Source organism: Aquarana catesbeiana, linkage group LG06 (genome assembly GCF_042186555.1).
Source record: "Aquarana catesbeiana isolate 2022-GZ linkage group LG06, ASM4218655v1, whole genome shotgun sequence".
Taxonomy (NCBI): Eukaryota; Metazoa; Chordata; class Amphibia; order Anura; family Ranidae; genus Aquarana; species Aquarana catesbeiana.
The window spans coordinates 109,168,982-109,189,638 of record NC_133329.1 but is presented as its reverse complement, the minus strand read 5'-3'; the positions used below and the strand labels follow the sequence as shown (position 1 = coordinate 109,189,638).

Genomic DNA, 20,657 nt, shown 5'->3' with positions numbered 1-20,657 from the left:
TTGCCACATCCTCAGGGATACACCTGTGTCAGCCTCTAGACTTGCCCATTGACTAAAAATGGAATCTTCAAATATGCACGCACCAGGGAGGTGCGACCCAGATACCTCATTTGAAGCCCTCCTTTTTCTTTTTTTCTCCCTTTTTTTTTCTTTTTTGCTTCTTTTAGCTCACTACAACCTATGCAAAAGGGCAAAAAGCCAATAAGGCTGTTGCAGGACATCACCATTCTAGTGCATTATTAAGCACCCTGGTTTCTCTAGGAACCCGCCAAACATCAACCCCCTGGACAACTACCGCTTTTACTTCTGTGGGGAGCAGGAGCTTCCTGGTTTCTCATGTCCGATCATGACTCCCTCATAGGACTACCCGTATTGGGTGTTAGCCCAGATATGAGCACTTTGCCACACTCAGGTGGCTCCCCTATATTAGGGGAGATACATGAGTCAGGCAAACAGTTTAGGGTAAAACCACATAAGGCCTATGAGGCGTTAGTAGACCCACACTACAAGATGTTATGTTTATTTTTTTATTATGCTAACTTCCCCCCTCCTTCCCCCCCCCCTTTGTCACTCCATTTCCCAACTTACCTCCTTTTCCATTACCTAGAAGGTGGAACCGCACTTACCCTCACCGGACTCCACAGATTCGGGATGGTCGCCTGGACAACCCCCTCCGATGCAACATGGCTACAATTAAGGTAGTGTCATACAATGTGCGTGGTATGTGCTCCCCTAACAAATGGAATAGGCTGTGGCTAGATTTGAGAAGACTGGGGGCACAAGTGTCGTTCTTGCAGGAGACCCATTTTACCGACTCCTCCCTCCTAAGTTACCCACCCACCTATTCTCACAATGGTACCTGAGCAATTCCCCAAAACCTAAATCCAGAGGTACGGCCATAGCTATACACAAATTGCCAATTTCAACCCTCTGATCATAGTGTTCTATGTGTTCCTGAAGGGCACCATATTGGGACAAACATACACATTTGCTACACTTTACGCCCCTAATGCTCAACAACTCACATTCATTGACCAAACCCTCTCCAGGCTGGCAGACTTTCGGGAGGGTAAACTAATCTTAGGAGGGGATTTCAATATCAGCCCTGACCCCGTATTAGATACCTCAGCGAGTAGATCGACACACTCCAGGGATATACCTTGGTGGACTGCTGGAGAGCACTACATGCCTCTGAGAGGCACTATAGCTACTATTCTAGTGTTCACAAGGTGTACACTAGAACTGACCTGTTACTAGTGGACCAGGATACCCTTGACTTATTACTAGGAGCGACCATAGATCAGATCACGATTTCTGACCATGCCCCGGTGACACTCACACTCTCACTAACCCAAGCCCTGGCTAGAGCAAGAACCTGGAAATTGAACGAGGACCTGCTTGACGACCTGGGGGTGGTGGCAGGGGCACAGGAGACTTTGACACACTATTTCACAGAAAACCAATGGGGAGGTCAGTAATGGCATTTTATGGGAAGGTCACAAAGCGGTTGTTCGTGGCACCCTCATTGCCCTGGGAGCTAAACTTAAAAAGGAGAGGCAGGCGGACTTCCAGAGAGTACTGCAGGCGTTGCAACGTGCTGAGCTCGGCCATAAACGAACGTCGGACCCCGAGAAGTTCCGAAGCCTGAGTGAGCTAAGACAACTTTTCTCAAAACTGCTAAATAAGCTGCAAATTACGCTACATGGCCCATACCTACTATGAGCACGGCAACAAATGCAGTAGGTTATTGGCCCGAGCTCTCCATAAAAAGAGACTCCTAGCACATGTACATAAGCTACATTCCCCTACGGGAGCACCAGCCCATCATAGAAAAATAGCCTCTATGTTTCGCGATTACTATGCGACCTTGTACAATCTGGACTCCGCCTCCTCTCCAGCAGATGTAGCTCTTAAAAAATCCAGAATAGCAACTTACCTCTCCTCAATAGGGCTCCCCACCCTATCCCCAGAACAAGCAACTGACCTAGAGCACCCAATTACCACAGCTGAACTACTGTTCACTATTAAGTCCCTACCCACCTGCAAAAGCCCTGGGCCCGATGGCTTCACCAGGGCCTACTACCTAAAATTTTTCGACACTCCACAGGGCCCTCTCTGTGCCCTCCTTAACTCCCTAGCAACCAATGGACACCTCCCACAGGAGACTTTGTTGGTGCACATTACAGTGCTCCCAAAAGAGAGTTAAAACATTTACTACCTGAACTGATACACGCAGACCAGACAGGCTTTATAGTGGGACGGGAAGCTAGGGACAACTCCAATAGAGCGCTCCAGCTTGTCCATTGGGCGCATACACGCGATCGAATGCCTCCATACCTGATTTTGTCCACAGATGCGCAGAAGGCATTCGATCACATGGACTGGGACTTCCTGAACGCTGTGCTTCGGGGTACCGGTTTGGGCCCACATATGCTGCAGTGGATTTTGGAACTTTACGTGTCTCCCACTGCCCAGGTTAAAGTGAACGGTGGCCTCCCTACAACGTTCCCTATCCGGAACAGCACGAGACAGGGGTGTCCGCTCTCGCCCCTCCTGTTCACGCTGATCCTAAAACCGCTACTGCAGAGAGTCAGAGCCAATCCAGACATCAGGGGGGTACAGGCAGGCTCCCATGAGCACAAACTCTCTGCTCATGCGAATGACTTATTATTCCACATAGTGAACCCCCTTGTCTCGTTGCCGAACCTGATGGGAGAACTGACTGCTTATGGGGAGGTATCCAATTTTCTGATAAACTACACCAAGTCAGAGATCCTGCCGATCACTGTCCCCCCACACTTAACGACCTCCTTGAAGGGATCTTTCCTATTGAGGTGGTCCACACCCTCTATGAAATACCTAGGCATCCAGATCACGGACAAACCAGACTCCCTATATTCACACAATTACGTCCCCTTACTCAAAAAGATATCCCAAGATTTACTGACGTGGGACAAGGCACTCTTTACATGGGTTAGCCGGACGAACATTTTAAAAACGACTATATTGCCCCGCATCCCTTTCCTCTTGCAAATGATAACAATACATGTACCAAAGTGCTTCTTTACAGACTTGCGCAGCCTCTTTATTAAGTTTGTGTGGGGCGGCAAGAAGCCACGTCTTGCTATGGCAACACTACAAAGATCTAAACTAAAAGGGGGGCTGGGCATACCCAACATATTTCAATACTACCAAGCGATTGCCCTACAGCGCATTTTGAACTGGAAGTTCCACACACCCTTTAAGTTGTGGGATCCCCTGGAGAAAACTATGACGGGCCGGGACCTATCCTATGCACCCTGGATCCCCGCAGGGGATAGGGGGCTCTCTGACCGGGTCTCCCCACTGACGATACACTCCCTGAAGATGTGGGACAGAATGAATGTACGCTTAGCTCTGGCACCGCGGACATCTTCACTGACACCAGTGGGTGGATACCCGTGGTTTCCTCCAGGGGAACAGATAGCCTCACTTGGAACATGGGCGAGTGATGGGATTGTTAGCCTGGCTAGATTCGTGGAGGGGGGCTCATTGATGTCACTTTCCACCTTACGAGAACGATATGGTAGCTTCCCCTTTGATTTCTGGAGACACCGCCAGTTAGAGACCTTCATAGCCAAATGCCACAGACAAGCACAGATCAGAACCACACTAACAGAATTTGAAAGTATGTGGGCAACTACAGACCCCCTGCCCCATATGATCTTGGCACTATATGGGATGCTAGAGACAGCAACACCCAACCCCAAACCCCTATATGTCAAAGAGTGGGAAAGGGACCTCCAACTCGAATTCACAGAGAAACAGCTCCACCACCTTTACCGCCTGACTCACTCGAGTTCAATAAACTCTAAGACCCAAGAAAACAACTACAAAATCCTATGGAGATGGTACAGGGTATCTACTACCCTGGCTAGAATTTTCCCCACCGCTTCCGATAGATGCTGGAGGGGATGTGAAATGAAAGGCACATTCCTCCACATTTGGTGGGAATGCCCTGTGCTAACACCGTTTTGGGCTATGGTTGGCAAACACATTTCAGATAGCCGGGTATAGATATCACGGCTCTGCCAAAACATTTTCTGCTTCACATCCCCCCCATGCCCCTGTCTCGATATAAACAAAGTGCTCTCCCCCACCTCCTCAATGCAGCAAAACGCCTTATACCAATACACCGGAAGAGCTCGCACATTCCAAGCAAGCAGGATTGGTTGGAGAAGGTGGGGGAGATCATGGAAGCAGAGAGTTGGCTCACCACTTGCAGAGATACCCGCAAACGATTTGACCTTACATGGGCAGCCTGGAGAACCCACGTACATGACACAACTATGGCCTCATCTAGTTTAGATGTTGTACTACTTGCTTTAGCAGATCCTTCCTTTCGGAGACTTGTCCAGGCGAACTATCCCTCAACAACTACAGGTTCTACTTAAAAGTGGACCCACTGCATCAACAAATCCGGTAAGACCCATTCCACACACTTTCTCCTCCTTCTCTAGCTTTCTTTTCCTACTACTCCTTTACTCCCTTCTTTTTTGATTGTTATGTGTTTTTGTTTTTATTGTGTTACAACCTCAGGATACCTAGTATCCACCTTTCAAGCTACCTGGACGATCAACAGGTTTCTGACCGACCCAGGTACTCAGTTAATTTACGATGTTTACATTACGGGAGCCATGTATACCATGAATCTGGACCCATAGCTAATGAACACCCTACCCCCTTCCAGCTTGGAGGGGATGCCTGTCCATATAGATCGAATGTCTGGGAGAGGAAGGGTGCCCCTTTTGGTCACCGCATGTAGATATGCCACCCGGTTGACATGGTTGCCCACACTCGGACCATGTTATATGTACCCCCCTGTACTCCCCATTCCTCTTCCCTCTTTTCCCCTCATCCCTACCCCTTTCTCCCTCTCCTTCCTTCCCCATCACCCCCCCAATTAATGTTACCTTGTTGTGATGTCAATCTGTTTATAGAATTTGAAAATGAAAATAAAGATTATACAAAAAAAAAAAGCTGCATGTTCAGTGAAGTCTCCCTGAGAACTTCTCCCTGTTGCTCTCTCTGACTTAGCTGTGGCTTTCTGAAAAATAGCAAGACATAACCGCACCCTCTATTAGGGCGACCTATAGCTGCCAACAGAGAGAAACACACAGTGCCCATAGCAAACATCCCTAAGTACCCCAGAGTCTACCTCCATGCTGAACTGCTAATAGAACATTCCCACTATAGCAGATAGCTGCAGGCCTAGCATAGACACAAAGAAAGAACACACTCAGTGAGAAAAGGAAAGGAGGTGCCACTGCACCTCTCCTACCTCGGCCTGGCCGGGAACCTGGGTGCCTGCATCCGCCATCGCTGCTGACGATTCAGCCTCCTCCATTGCGACCGCCGCAGCTGCCGCCTGTGTGCTTTTAAAATAACTTCCTCCATGTGACAAACAAAAGGAAGTCCCGGCAAGAAGACCCTCCCCTTCCTCCTGCGTTCCAGCAGCCGGAACCAATTGCTGCTATGCCCTGCCGGAAGTCTCCGCCCCCAGAACTGATGTCACCCCCCCCCTCCAGGACTCGTCGCCGACATGCTGAGACCAAGCATGTACACTCAGACCGAGCCCACCCACTGCCCCCCGAGGACTCTGGACGGAGGACCTCCAGCAGACCATTACTCTTGTGAGCCAGCGAAGGAAGGGACACTGGAGCACCCTCTGCTCAAAAACAGGTACTGCTCAAAACTCCCCTTGAAGAGAGCGCAGCCCCTCTGGTACCCCAAGCAGTGCTTCCATGGCGGAGGAAACACTAAAAACTGAAGACATGGTGGAAGCAGCCATTTTAAAAGGGGCGTTGTCGCGCAGTGTTTCCTGTGAAGAGGTGGAGCTACGCTCTCTCCAAGGTGCTGTCCTGAAAGGCGAAGGGAGAAATATTCTGCCTAACTGAACCAATTGGATTTGCTTCCCTGGCAAGAAGACCAACCTAACTGACTAAGTGGTTCTCTGCCCCACAAAAAGTTTCTTTGCAAGATGTAACAAGAAAAGACTTTTGATGTCCCCTTGTCAGGCAATGTAGGCTAGTACTGTCTTGTCAACCTTACTCAGGCCTCCTTGAAGATCCTGAAAGGCTTGCAATTCTAGAAAAAGGCTTCCTTCCAATCAAAATACTTGGGGAGTCTGCGCTTCAATGGCCTTGCACTTGTTTCTTCAGATTGTGGATTCCCCAGCCCCAGAGACTTGCATCTGGCTTCAGAATCATCCTATCTCCTGGGCTGAGAGGCATGCCTCTGAAAGAAGCACAGTGGCAATGTTCAAAATTCCAGTTCTTGTTGAATTTATATAGGCACAAAGATTTTCTGGTTCATAGACAGCCCAGCTCATAGGCTAAAGAAGGCAAATTGAAACGCCCTCATGTGCCACCTGGCCCAAGGTACCACCACTGCCAACAAGATCTTCAAAAAGATTCCTGGGGCTGTGCCAATTCTGTAAAAGGCAGACACCTGAACTGGAATTGACATCTGGCCACCGCAAATCTTCCATGCTCTTGGTGCTCAGCATTGATCGGTACATGGAAGTATGAGTCGGCTGGTCGATTGATACCAACTGGTCGTCCTGCTGAACTGTCCCTGTGACTGTCTGCATGGACTCCAGCTTGAACCTCTTGGTGTATAGGAACACATTCGATTCCTTCAAACTGAAACAGGCCAGAAGGCTCCTGCCTTAGGTACTAGAAAAACTGGAGAGAAAGGCCCACAGATGATTCTGTTTTCGGCATCATTGGCATGATGGCCTTGTAGCAGTATAAAAATCTTGCAAACATTTTCTCTTCTGAGATCTGTTGGACATAAATTAAATGGATTCAGTGGTCAGCTTTGGAATTCTCCATTGTACTCCCACCTGTCTTCTGGACCCATTGGTCTTTGATGATTGTCATCCAAACCCTCCAGAAGGAGGCTACAATCATCAACCTCACTCAGGCCCACTGGCCCCAATTGGAAGAGACTGGTTGGAGGCACCTTCAAAAAGCTTGATTTCATGTCAAAAGTAACTTTGAGACACCTCCACTGTGATCTATTAAATCTGCAGCCTGTCCTATAAGATTTGGCCTCCTGCACCCTCTGAAGTTCAGTGGGCTTGAGTGAAGGATGGCGGCTTCCTCTTACTAGTCTGTGGCCACAGTCCAGACTTTTCCTCGTGTCATTCGCTTAATTGCGTTGTTCAGCGTTTGGCCAAACAATAACCTCCCATTATAGGAAATGTCGAAGGCTTGTGTAGAAGTTCCGCCTGCCCTCCAGTGGCGTAATCACAATGCTCTCATAGCAGTGACTGAGTGCGCCAGCGCTTGTACTAGGCCTATCAAAAGCATCAGTTGCTAGGTTCCACTCTTTGCAGAAACTGTGCCAAAGCTTGCAGTTTCCAGTGTTTGCATGTAATGCCATTTCTAAAGTTTATATACCGAAATTAACTCTATTGCTGGTTGGCAGGCAAAATCTGTCACTGTATAGATTCTGTGCAAACCTGATTGCCAGATCACCAAAATTTCTGTGTTCCAGATGTGTTTCTGCATGAGTGTTTTTGATGCATTCTCAATGTGTTTTGCCACTTTCCAGATGTGTTCCCTACAGAAACAATGCAACATTCTACTTTTGTTTACTGCACTACAATGTGCTGTACTGGTGGGAACTAAGTAATTGGAACCAAAGTTAAACACTGTCCATACATTCTTGATGCAGAATAAAAACGCACTGGACTGCATCTGGTGTGAACAAGTCCACTTTCTCATCCAAAGGATCTCTGAAGACAACCGAGTTATAAAAAGGCAAAGACACTTGCTGCACCAGACACTAGAAGGCAGCATCCACCCCTGGAAGTGCAGTGCATAAACATTCATCAGCCATCTTATATGGATAAAGCTTGGAGAACCTGTACTGTAAATTGGTCTTCTGACGAGGTCTCTGTCATTCTTCATCAACAAGAGATTTATGCTCTATACTTATGGGAAAAGTCCATCCTTCATCAACGAGCACTTTACGCTCTATCATTATGGGTGTTGCTTGTGGCGTGGATATTTGCAGCATACTTTCTGCTATAACCGCCTTAATAGGGCTTAGAATTTTGCACAACCACATCCTTGTGAGGCAACCTGTGCAATTTAATTTCTCTGCCACTGCAGACTGCATGCAGGCCCAAAATGCACCTTGAGCTGGGTGAGGCATCTTCTATCATGCTGGCATAAACGCATGTGCCAATTTCCTGGATCCTGTCCCTTCACAGGGTAAGCGGAAACGACTCCTTTAGAGTGTATTGACCACATGCTTAATGAACCTGTGACAACCTGTTAGGTGTCCTCCTGCTGGTCAGGATAAGATGATCGTTGGCGGGTCTTATGTTTTTTGGAGCCTTTGCGATCAGGGTTTCTGCTCCTAAAATAATGCAAAACACTTTAATTTGCATATTTTCCTTGAGCATTCTTTTAAAAACCATGTCCCACGTTGCCCCCTCCTACCCTTTGCTAATCTTCTGTGCCACTAACAGGTGTGGCAAGGTCATATTTGCACAAAATATATGGAGAAAAGCATATTACCTGTCACCAAAAAACAGGTACACTGTCTCCTTAGGAGCCATCTGCCTTCATCCACTCACTTCAGAAGCAGCCGCAGGTGAGCTCAGACAGCATTTCCAAAGGCAGACACAGTCAGAGTCTAATGCCGCGTACACACGACCGGACTTTCCATCAGAATAGACTCCGATGGTCTTTCTGACTGAGTTCCGCTGAAACGGACTTGCCTACACACGATTATACCAAAGTCCGATCATTTAGAACGCGATGACGTACGACGGGACTAGAAAAGGGAAGATCAATAGCCAGTAGCTGCCCTTGCGTTGTTTTTGGTCCGTCGGAATAGCATACAGACAAGCAGTTTTCCCGATAGGAACTGATTCCGTCAGAAAGATTTGAAACATGTTCTATTTCTAGGTCCGTCAGAATTTTAGAAAGAAAAAGTCAGATGAAGCCCACACACGATCGGAATGTCCGACGGAGTGATTCCGTGACCTTTTCTCCCGGAAAGTCCGGTTGTGTGTACGCGGCATTAGACAAAAAACATTCGCACTGTCAAACCCACAGAAGTACTCAGCGTAGCAAGGGAGTCAGGTCAGAACTTCCAGAGGCAGACAGGAGACTCAGAATCTGAGGTAAGTCCTTTACCTGGCAGGACTGCAGAGTGCGCTGCATATAAAAAGACAGGAAAAAAACCCAGGGAGAGGCAATGATGACACTGCAGAGCTCTTATAATACCACACCTGTACAATGTCAATGCTGTTTAAGTATCATTTTGCCCATGCCCTTGGCACAAAAAGACACCCAGTTCTTTGAAGGATTTACCTTCAGCATTCAGGGTCTTCCAACTCCATGAGAGGCTGAACATGGAGGGGTAGGTTCAGCAGGAGGGATGCAAACAAATTACTTACCAACTGCAATCAACATGTGGCCTGGAGCATGACCAAAAAAAGAACATCTTAGTTGGGGGAGGGGCTGTCTTTTATTCAGCTTGGAACATGTGGAGCTCCAAAGGTGTTAACCCGTTACGTGCTGACGTGAGGTGGACCAGGAAATGTCATTTGGGTACAGTGTTGCATGACTGCGCAATTGTCATTATAATTGTTACAGCTCTAAAAGCTGAAAAATGGCCTGGGCAGGAAGGGGCTGAAAATGCCCTGTATTGAAGTGGTTAAGAAAGACCTGGATTCTTTCGTAAATGTGCATAATATACTGTAACTGGATACTAACTTTTATAGGTAAAGTTTGTAAGCGGGTGTATGGTGTAGCGGCTTCACAGAGGGAATTACACGTACTGACTTTATAAACCAGGCAACGTTTATTACCGGAAAGACGGTAGTAGAAAGAGTATTTACAGCAGTAATGCAAGTAGTTTCACTCCAAGCATGGAGGCATAGATACACAGCACAGTCACTTCTGATGTAAGCAGTAGTTGTATTCGTCAGCACTATAGTCACTTTCCAGTAACTGACACAGTATAAACTCAAGCACACAATGCGTATCAGTAGAGGCTGATATTCACACACGTTACCCGGTAACAGCGGTATTCCTTCAGCAGATGGATATAGGCATCTGATACACTGGTCCGTCCCTTACAGCTCTTTATTAAGGTTTGTTTTTTTTGAGACATAAAAACATTCATACAAAACCAGTTCAGCCTGCAGTTGTGACCCCGACCCCGGCCCTGCTATACAAAAAAAATTGGTCTCAACATTACAATCGCCAACCCCCCCCCCCCCACACACACACATACTATCTACCCCCCAGATCTCTCCAAGTAAATGTCTGTATATGTCTGTGGTCCAGCCCTCACCATACCTTCCCTCTACCATCCTTTCAGCATATTTCGTAGAATGCTTATACTTTTCCCATTCTTTCCATCTCCTTTTGAACCCTTCTTCTCCTATTTCGCCACTAAACCTGAGAAACTCCATATTATAAATTTTGATGATTTTACCAAGCCAAAGCTTCAATGAAGGGCTCTCGGGATCCTTCCACTTTTGGGGGATTACACTTTTAGCTGAATTTAAGAGAACGGGCAGCAATGAACTCCTATATTGTTTGATGGGCATACTGACCCCATGGAGCAGACATACCCATGGCTCTTCAGGTACCTTGACGCCCGTGATTTCTTCTATTGTTAGTAGTTCCAATTTCTGAACATCCCCTCCAGCAAAGGTTAGAGGTCTCCTTTTGAAATTGATGTAATTTATCTGGAGTTCTGTACCAACGCACCAAACACTTGTAGTTCATTTCTAGCGAACTACAGTCCGGTGAAACAGCATGTGTCAACCTTAATATTTTACCAACATCCACCTCCGTGCCACCTGCTCCCATCTCTTCCTCCCATTTTTTAATAAATGGCGGGGGGACCCAATATTCTTAATCTAATTAAAATTTTGTAAATCCTCAAAATCCCTCTCCTACCTTCTGTTGCCAGGCACAACTGCTCACCAGATTTATTATCCGCAATGGGGAGTCTTTCATCCGAGCAGGATTGTTGATACAGGACTCCGCAGGAACCCTGAGCTATCCCTCACAGGCCAAAACACTCTCTCTATCTTCTCCTAACTCTCCCTGACAAGCGGGGGTCTCTGTCCCTGTCTATACACACACGTGAACTGAACTTAAATGAGGCTGGGCTTTCTTATATCAAGTATCCACCCAAAAATGGCCAAACAAATCTCTCGAGATTTGCTTGTCCTATCAGGACACCAGGCTTCTCCAAAATGGTGCTGGAGACAATATAGAGGCCAAACAGCTCTGAACATATGTACACATAAACATATCAAATAGGCATTGGAAATGATAATATACATTTGCTAACCCACTACCTCTTGCAGCCAACTAGGCTGCCCTGCACCACAGCTGCCTACAAGTTGATCCAGGGAATATCCAATTGCCTGTCGGTGGATCAGGAGGGAATTTTTTTTTCCCACTGGAGCAAATTGAATAATGCTTTATTGGATTTTTCTTTTATTTGCCTTACTCAACTGTGGGTATAGGATAGTGTATGTGGAGGTTTTCTATTTGTGTGAGTGTGTGTGTTTTTTTTTCTATATTGATTGAACTGGATGGACGTGTCTTTTTTCAACCAAAGTAACTATGTAATGGACTATTGTAACAAATGTGGACAATATAAGGCTGTTATTAGATTAATATTTATAACCTAATAACCGTGAGAAACAACATGCAAAGATCTAGTGAATATTTAAAATGAACAGACACAAGAGCAGTTTTGATAAAAAGCATAAAACAAAACTTAAATAGACATCAAAAACGTTTCTTACACATAAAAGTTACCATAAACATTACACAAAATAACAAGACTTAAACATACACTCCTAATTCCAATATCCCAAAAAGTCCAATAATACTTAGCTCTGGTAGTTGAATGTCAACAACTTACACTGGATATCTGGATAAACTGTAACAGGACAATGAGGTGTCTTGGCTGCATCTTTCCACAGCTCCAGACTTCCTCCGAAACAGACTTTTTTCTTCCCCCATGGCAGGGCCTCTATTTATAGTCCTGTATACCAGAGACTAGCCAAAGGATGTAATCATTCCTCTTGACCACGCACAGGTAATTTTGTGAGTGATTTTAGCAAGACATGGTTGCACTTCCCCCAAAATCATGGTCAATTGGATATGCGGCAGCCATCTTTAAACACACGTTGTCAAAGCTCATTAAACCACCTCTGAGTAAGATATATTATTACACATGTATGGGGACATTTGTCATGAATCAGTTAAAAAATATCCACAACTGATACATCTATAGACTATGGCATTTGTAGTGTACCTAGAGCAGTACAAATGATCGAAAATAACAATGCACTGCTTATTCCAAACAAACGGCAGTAGGAAGGAAATGGAGAGGTTCAGGAGTTGATAAAGGGGGCAGAAAAACACATCAAGAAACAATTTAATTGAAAGTAGATTACAGGGTCATAGGGCCATAGTGGATGTGTATATTATTGTGGAAGAATAAGGATATGGTTTAATGTTACATTCACCACATATCGCCCGCCATGTCCTGCGGACGAGTGGCCGCTGTAGGCAAAGTAACATATCTGTCACTGCCTACCTCTGGGTTTTGGCTTCATGACATTCAACACAGAACTCTGTACACAGCAAAGCAGGGATGAGAAATTTAGAGATTAGTTAGTAAAAGCAGCACACTGTACACACATTACACATAGTTCAGCACATATTTAACCGCTCGATCGTCCTAGATGTTAACCTCTTCCCAGCAAGTGTCATTAGTACAGTGACAGTGTATAGTATTATCACTGATCACTGTATTATTGTCACTGGTGATGTCAGTGGCAGTTAGTCAGTTCCCCCCTAGTGTCAGTGTGAGATTGCCCGCCGCATTATCGCAGTCCTGTTATAAATCCTTGATCTCCACCATTAGTAGTATAAGAAAAATAAAAAAATAAAAATTCCAGTATATATACCATCATGTGAACAGAAACCTATTTGCTGCTTCCAGTATTGTGTACTATACTCATATTGTGATTTTGTTCTACTTAGATGGAGGCTCCCTCTCTCAGGAGTGTCCTGAAGGACCCCCAGGAAACACATCATCTGTAAGTACACTGGTCTTTCTTACCTCTCATAACTCCCCAGTATTCTTATCTTATTTTATTTTACTAGCATAGATTACAAAATAAAAGTTGGTTGTTAAAGTATCTGTGTTCCAAAATGCTAAAACCACAATTAAAGCTTTAATGTACTCAAGTATTTTAAAAGTTATTTCCACTATTTGTAAATCTGCAGTTTTTATTAAAATAAACCTGGTGATCCTGCCATGAAGGTCCTTGCCTTGGCATTTCCTGTTATAGGGTGACAACCCTATATTCCTGTCTCCCAGTTGTGCTCATTCGCTGTCACCCTGTTACATGGGTTTCCAGTGGAAGCCAAAGTTGGCTGATCAAACAAACACAAGTGAAGTGGATAGGGAATTCTCCCCGCTGCACTATTGTATTATGACAGCAGGACGCCTCCGCTGTCAAAATACACTGCTTAGCGCTGCAGCTGATTGGCTACAGTGCTGATCGAACAAAAATTCACCTATATCCCATTAGAGAGGAGTGATCATTAGATCAACTCCTCTCAAGTGGAAATGGCTATAAATTTTAGTGGTTTGGTGGTTGATTGCTCCCACCTGCCTCTAGTAAAACCTTCCAGAGATGGAATGGGAAGGCCAGCTACTGAAGTTTTGAATATTTTTTTGCTCTCAGCTGAACCCTGGGAGGGGCACCCAAAAGGTGGCTGAGGGAGAAGATAACTGTTTGGGAGGCTTTCTCAGAGTGTTCTTGTCCTGGGGCTGCTGCCCCTGGGATGCAGCCTGTGTACAAAAGAGCTTATGTTGGGCCTCAGCAGGTGTATGGCTGAGGGCCTGAAGGAATCCAGATTGAAAAATATTTGCTGAAGGGCATGGAAGCTGACCTTAAAAAATATCTTTTTTATCACAGAAGAATGTTGCATGGAAGCTTGTGGGTGACAGCTGTCATATAGTTAGATAGTTAGTCAGGTTGAAAAAAGACACAAGTCTGTCTAGTTCAACCAATAAAGAAGAAAAAAAAACATACAATCCCATATACACAATCCTATACCCACAGTTGATCCAGAGAAAGGCGAAAAAAAACCCCAGCAAAGCATGCTCCAATTTGCTACAGCAAAAAAAAAAATTCTTCTTGATCCCACGAGAGGCAACTGGATATTCCCTGGATCAACTTTACCTATAAATATTAGTACCCAGTTATATTATGTACATTTAGGAAAGAATCCAGGCATTTTTTAAAGCAATCTCCTGAGCTGGCCAGAACAGCTCTTGAGGGAGTCTAGTCCACATTTTCACAGCTCTAACTGTGAAGAAACCTTTCCGAATTTGGAGATGAAATCTATTTTCCTCTAGACGTAAAGAGTACCCCCTTGTCCTCTGTGATAACCTTTACGTGAATAACTCAACACCAAGTTCACTATATGGACCCTGTATGCATTTGTACATAATGTTGATCATATCCCCCCTAATCTCCTCTTCTCAAGAGAATAAATTCAGTTCCTCTAATTTATCCTCATTGCTGAGCTCCTCCATGCCCCTTATCCCTGCACTATCTATGCATTTCTCTGCACTTTATCCTGTTCCCTGATATCCTTTTTCAGAACTGGTGCCCAAAACTGAACTGCATATTCCAGATGAAGTCTTACTAATGATTTGTACAGGTGCAAAATTATAGCTTCTTCTGTGGAATCCATACCTCTCATAATACAAGAAAGGACTTTGCTCGCTTTGGAAACCTCAGCTTGGCATTGCATGCTATTGTAGCAAGGTCTCCGGCCTCCTTCAGTCTAATGAGAACCTCCAGGGCCAGAGATAGCTGACATCCTTCTGTATGTGGTGGGTTGTAAGGCATAGTGGGTGTAATGAGGGGAAAATTCATTGGGCGCCAGACACTTCTTGAATGCAAAGAGATTTTTTATTTCTCTTGAACAGAACTTTGGGAGAGAGGGTTAGAGCCAGGACATCCTTTTAGTAGTTGCAATGTTAATTGGCAGATTCCGAGACTTCTATAGGTAGACAGCCATGCATGGAAAGGCACCCAGCCGGACACCACATTTGCATGTGTAGACACGCTGTCTCCTTTGCAACAATCTTGAACAGTTCCTAACAAAGGTCACAATGAACTCTTTCACTTCCTCTACAATCTCCTATTGTAGATCTTCACTCAACTGAGCTCCCAGGCTCTCTCACTAGACTTGCTGATCCACTGCCACTGGATCTCCTGAGCTCTTCCAACCTTCTCGCTCAGTATCTTCCTCAAGCGTCTCCCCCTTATCCCTGCTGGGTCCTTAGCTTGGCATCCAAGATACTTCTCAAGCGCCACCCCACTGGCCTGCTCGATCCCTAGCTTGACACACAAAGCTGCTCTGCAAGCATCACCTCCACTGGCTGGGTCCCTGTCTTGACACCTGAAGTTTCCCAATTCTTCACCATCCCCGGTTGGTGAGAATTCCGCTCCAGTACTTGCTTCAGCTACTCACTGTGGTCCCTGGTAATAAGGTGGTTGGTCCCTTAGTGGTGACAGCTTCCCCTCTACCTCCGACCACGACAGGTTCCTCCTGTTTACAGAAAAAAAAAATTTAAGCTCTCAAGCCTGAGAGCAAATGTCCTGGCAAAACTGGGACGGGTGGGCAAACAGGGAAAGAGTAACAATAACAATAATACATGTGGCATACCACAAGGTATAAACATATTATTATACACATCATAGGGTAGATCACCTATGACAAAGAAATATTAAAGACTTTTATGTACAACATTAAAGGCAATGTATCACCCAAATATTTAAATAGGCACAAGCATCGACCTTATTTCCTAACAATCTAGCTAATACATACAGTGATAAGGAGATATAAAAGGGTTAGTGTTGTCATCAGGTTAGGTCCCTGTCTCTCCTTGTCCAAGGAAGACGTACCAAAGCAGCCACACCTGAAAGAAAATAAACAGCAATGCAAATGCATCCTATCCTATAATAACATGTTGCAATATGTACATATTTGAATAAATGGTTTTCAATTGTTCTCAGCCGAAGACAGCATAGCAGTGTAAATACACCTTATAAAATATCTGCATTATATACATAATGAAAGCAGGCCCCATTCTCAGCCAAGAATGCCACCCCCTTTCCTAATATAGTAAAACTTTGTTATGTTTTCATCAAGTAATCAAGTAACAGTCCTGATGCATGGATGAGTCCATTATTCAAAGAAAAGTAGGAATTTGCCCCTTTGCCGCAGTCTATTCTACACCTAACCACACACCCAGTGTCCATGACGTGTCACAGTCCATCAATTTCACTTGGGGTGGACAACATTCCCAGCAGTCTTCCTTCTTCTTTAGGGACAACTCCGGGGACAAGAGGCACAGCTGCATTTAAGTAGCAAGCAGCCAGGCCATGGTGCAAGGGACCGCACTCTGGGACATAGGTCCCCTTGCAAAGATGTCCTCAATCTGTCCGTATGACAGCCGGGGACTAAGAAGATTTCCTTCCTCAATTGAAGAACAACAACCTGCTGAAGATCACAGGTCACTTTTCAGGGTGGAGCACCACAGCAACTTCAACATTAACCAACGTGGCTCAGGTGGGCACTTCCTGTATCTTCCGTCAGCATTCAGTCCAGCACAATCCTAGCAGTACAGCCCTCTGTCCAGGTTAATCTCATGGCCATAGCCCCAGGTGTATCTTTCGGCCACCTTGGGTGACCATTTCAGAAAGTCTAACTTGAGGGGGATCTGGAGGAAACTGCGCACTGCTTCATCCACCCATTCTCCAAGATTTCCTCTTCCAGGCGAGCGGGTATGTAAGAGTATAGGTACCCATATTCCTCTGCTACCTTATTTATTATGATCCGCTGTATCTTGGACAGCCGAGGCAGGGTCTTAGGGTCTCCGTATCCAGGTAGGACCTGGGCGTCTGGAGCACGCTGAACCGAGCACCCAGCAACCACATCTGGCTTATGATCAGGCTTAATTACATGCATGGGCGTAATAGGGCAACTTTGGGAAACTATTCAGCCCAACAATCTTCCTCAAAACATCTGATACTGATCAGCGGAGCTGCATTGGCAGACAGCTTAATTTTTACATTAGCAGCAGTAGTAGAGTAAACTTCCCCCTCCTGCACATAACTCATTGGCTCCTCATCACTGTCACTCCACTTACCGGTAGAGGACAAAGTGTCCGAAAACAGTTCCGATAGCCCATCAGACAGAACATCTGAATCCGTTATGATAGAACACTCTTTGGTCGGGATATAATTGCACTTGGAGCTTGCTTTAACTGACACAACTATATTATCCCCTTTAGCGGCCACAGGCATCTCCTCCCCTACTTGCACACTACTTGCATTCCTCACTGGCTTACCCGACTCTGGTACTCTTTTCCCCAGTGGTTCAGACATTAGGGCGAGCAGTTGAGCCCGACCGCGACCTCGAGGAGCAACTGGTGCGCTGGGTTCTGGGGTAGTCGCTGAGGCAGGGGTAACAGCTTCCTGCATGACTCTAGTGATGGCTGGTGGGCTTTGGATATCACTCCCAGCAAGGATAGCGACATTCTTGTCCCAATCGACTTGTAGTATCCGCGGAGGTTGAGTTGGGGAGACAACTTCAAATAGATGCTCTCTGTAACGTCCACAGACGATCCAAGGCCTTAACTGCGTGGTCAGACCGGAACATCTCTCACAGATAAGTCCCAAGGCCTCATAGCCTCCAGCTGTATACAGGACAAGCTTAACCTTCGGTGTATACCGCATTCTGGTGTCAGTCAGGACAGGTTTCGCATCGCTCGGACCGAAAAACAAACACCCGGAGCGTACTTTTTCCAATCCGCCATCTCACTCACAAACTGCGCCATCTTTCTCTCCAACCCACAATCAGACACACGTGGCAGCACTTCCTTATCCTCCTTTGCAGAGTGGGAACTCCTCCCCCTGCCAACGGATTGGTGCAGACACTCTCTGGAAACTTTTGCGCCCGCCTCATTCATGCTGCAGTGCGCCCAGATTGTCATGGAGTCCATTTTGGAGTCTGAGTTAACCCTCACAACGCTGGCGGGAAGTGTCAAAAGACCAGGCTGATCCTCTCCCATGAGCAAAGAGACTTGTTGGTTCTTCTCCACATTGGTAGTATACACAAAACAGTCTATAAGAAGTACAGATGTTACTTGCCACCTTCCCATGGAATCAGACGAAATCCCGATGAAGCTGAAGCCGGTTTCTATGGCCAACTGCTGCGAGGATAACGCCTTAGCCCTACATTGGGCGCCAAATATAGCAAGGTCTCCGGCCTCCTTCAGTCTAATGAGAACCTCCAGGGCCAGGGATAGCTGACATCCTTCTGTGTGTGGTGGGTTGTAAGGCATAGTGGGTGTAATGTAAGGTAAATTCATTGGGCGCCAGACACTTCTTGAATGCAAAGAGATTTTTTTATTTCTCTTGAACAGAACTTTGGGAAAGAGGGTTAGGGCCAGGACACCCTTTTAGTAGTTGCAATGTTAATTGGCAGATTCCAAGACTTCTATAGGTAGACAGCCATGCATGGAAAGGCACCCAGCCGGACACCACATCTGCATGTGTAGACACGCTATCTCCTATGGCAACAATCTTGAACAGTTGCTAACAAAGGTCACAATGAACTCTTTCACTTCTTCTACAATCTCCTATTGTAGATCTTCACTCAACTAAGCTCCCAGTCTCTCTCACTAGACTAGACTAGATAGGCCCTCAGACAGCCTAGCAGCCAGATGTGCCCGGGATAGGCCCAAAGTCCAGCCTAGCAGCCCGGGCAATACAACACACGTCCAACCAGACAGCCATGCAGGTGGCACAGAACACTGATCATCTGACTCCACCCAAATATATAGCAGGCCGAGGGATTTAAGAAAACCCCTGTCCATTGGCTGAGACACCCCATATACCCATAATCTGGCCTTGCAGTGCCCTTGTCTTATCTAATGCCACCAAGTGCCCGGCCACCTAGGGGCAAAAGAGAGAAGTGTAGCAATTACAGACTTATGCCCCGTACACACGGTCGGATTTTCCTACGGAAAATGTTCACAGGGAGCTTGTTGTCGGAAATTCCGACCGTGTGTAGGTTCCATCAGACATTTTCCATCGGAATTTCCGTCACACAAAATTTGAGATCTGGATCTCAAATTTTCCGACAACAAAATCCGTTGCTGTAAATTCCGATCGTGTGTACACAATTCCGACACATAATGTTCCACGCATGCTCAGAATCAAGCAGAAGAGCCGCATTGGCTATTGAACTTCATTTTTCTCCGCTCGTCGTACGTGTTGTACGTCACCGCGTTCTTGACGTTCGGAATTTCCGACAAGATTTGTGTGACCGTGTGTATGCAAGACAAGTTTGAGCCAACATCCATCGGAAAAAAATCCATGGATTTTGTTGTCGGAATGTCCGATTGTGTGTATGGGGCATTAGAGTGAAATCAATTGATCATCAACAATTAGCCAATGTAGCTATACCTGGCAGGTAAATTTAGGAGCAACCCTGCCTAAACACCAGGGTGCTACACTTTTATTAAACTTCTACCAGAACACCCAGATCCTTCTTCACCATTGATTCCCCCAGTTGTACTCTCCCTAGTATGTATGATGCATGCATATTCTTAGCCCCTTGGACAGTGTGAGTAGGACCCTTGCTTAAGACTCCAAGTGTGCATGTTCCTTAGGAAACTAAATGCCAGAAGTTGCTGTAAAGACTAGGACTTCTCATAAAGAGTCTCAGATTAACAGGTGAACCCTGCTTCCTCCAAATATGGCTGTTGCCAGATGATTCATGTTTAACCGGTTCAATACAGGGCAATTTCACCCCCTTCCTTCCAGGCCAATTTTTAGTTTTTCGCACTTTAAACGTCAATTGCGCGGTCATGCGACGTTGTACCCAAAAAAAATTGACGTCCTTTTTTCACCACAAATAGAGCTTTTTTTTGGTGGTATTTGATCGCCTCTGCGGTTTTTATTTTTTGCGCTATAAACAAAAGAAGAGCGACAATTTTGAAAAAAAACACAATATTTTTTACTTTTTGCTATAATAAATATCCCAATTTTTAAAAAAAAAAACACATTTTTTCCTCAGTTTTGGCCGATACGTATTCTTCTACATATTTTTGGTTAAAAAAAATCGCAATAAGCGTATATTGATTGGTTTGCGCAAAAGTTATAGCGTCTACAAAATACGGGATAAATTTATGGCATTTTTTTAAAAAAAATATTTTTTTATTTTTTTAGCGGCGATCGTGATTTTTTTTTTGGTGACTGCGACATTATGGCGGACACATCGGACACTTTTGACACATTTTTGGGACCATTCACATTTATACAGCGATCAATGCTATAAAATTGCATTGATTACTGTGTAAATGTGACAGGCAGTGAAGGGGTTAACCACTAGGGGGCGGGGAGGGGTTAAGTATGTTTCCTAGGGAATGATTCTAACTGAAGGGGGAGGGGACGCACTAGGGGAGGAGACCGATCAGTGTTCCTCCGTTCTGGGAACACAGATCGCTCTCCTCAG

At 45.5% G+C, this 20,657-nt stretch overlaps 1 protein-coding gene across 3 annotated transcripts in view; it reads left to right on the top strand.

Moving 5' to 3' along the window:
- The window catches only part of LOC141148856 (histone lysine acetyltransferase CREBBP-like), a 275,728-nt gene that overhangs the window by 218,549 nt on the left and 36,522 nt on the right, over positions 1–20,657 (top strand). For all 3 annotated transcript variants that reach the window (XM_073636662.1, XM_073636663.1, XM_073636659.1), the window contains one exon: positions 13,089–13,144. In XM_073636662.1, the coding sequence (XP_073492763.1) occupies positions 13,089–13,144 (56 nt within the window). The remainder of the gene's footprint in view (positions 1–13,088; positions 13,145–20,657) is intronic.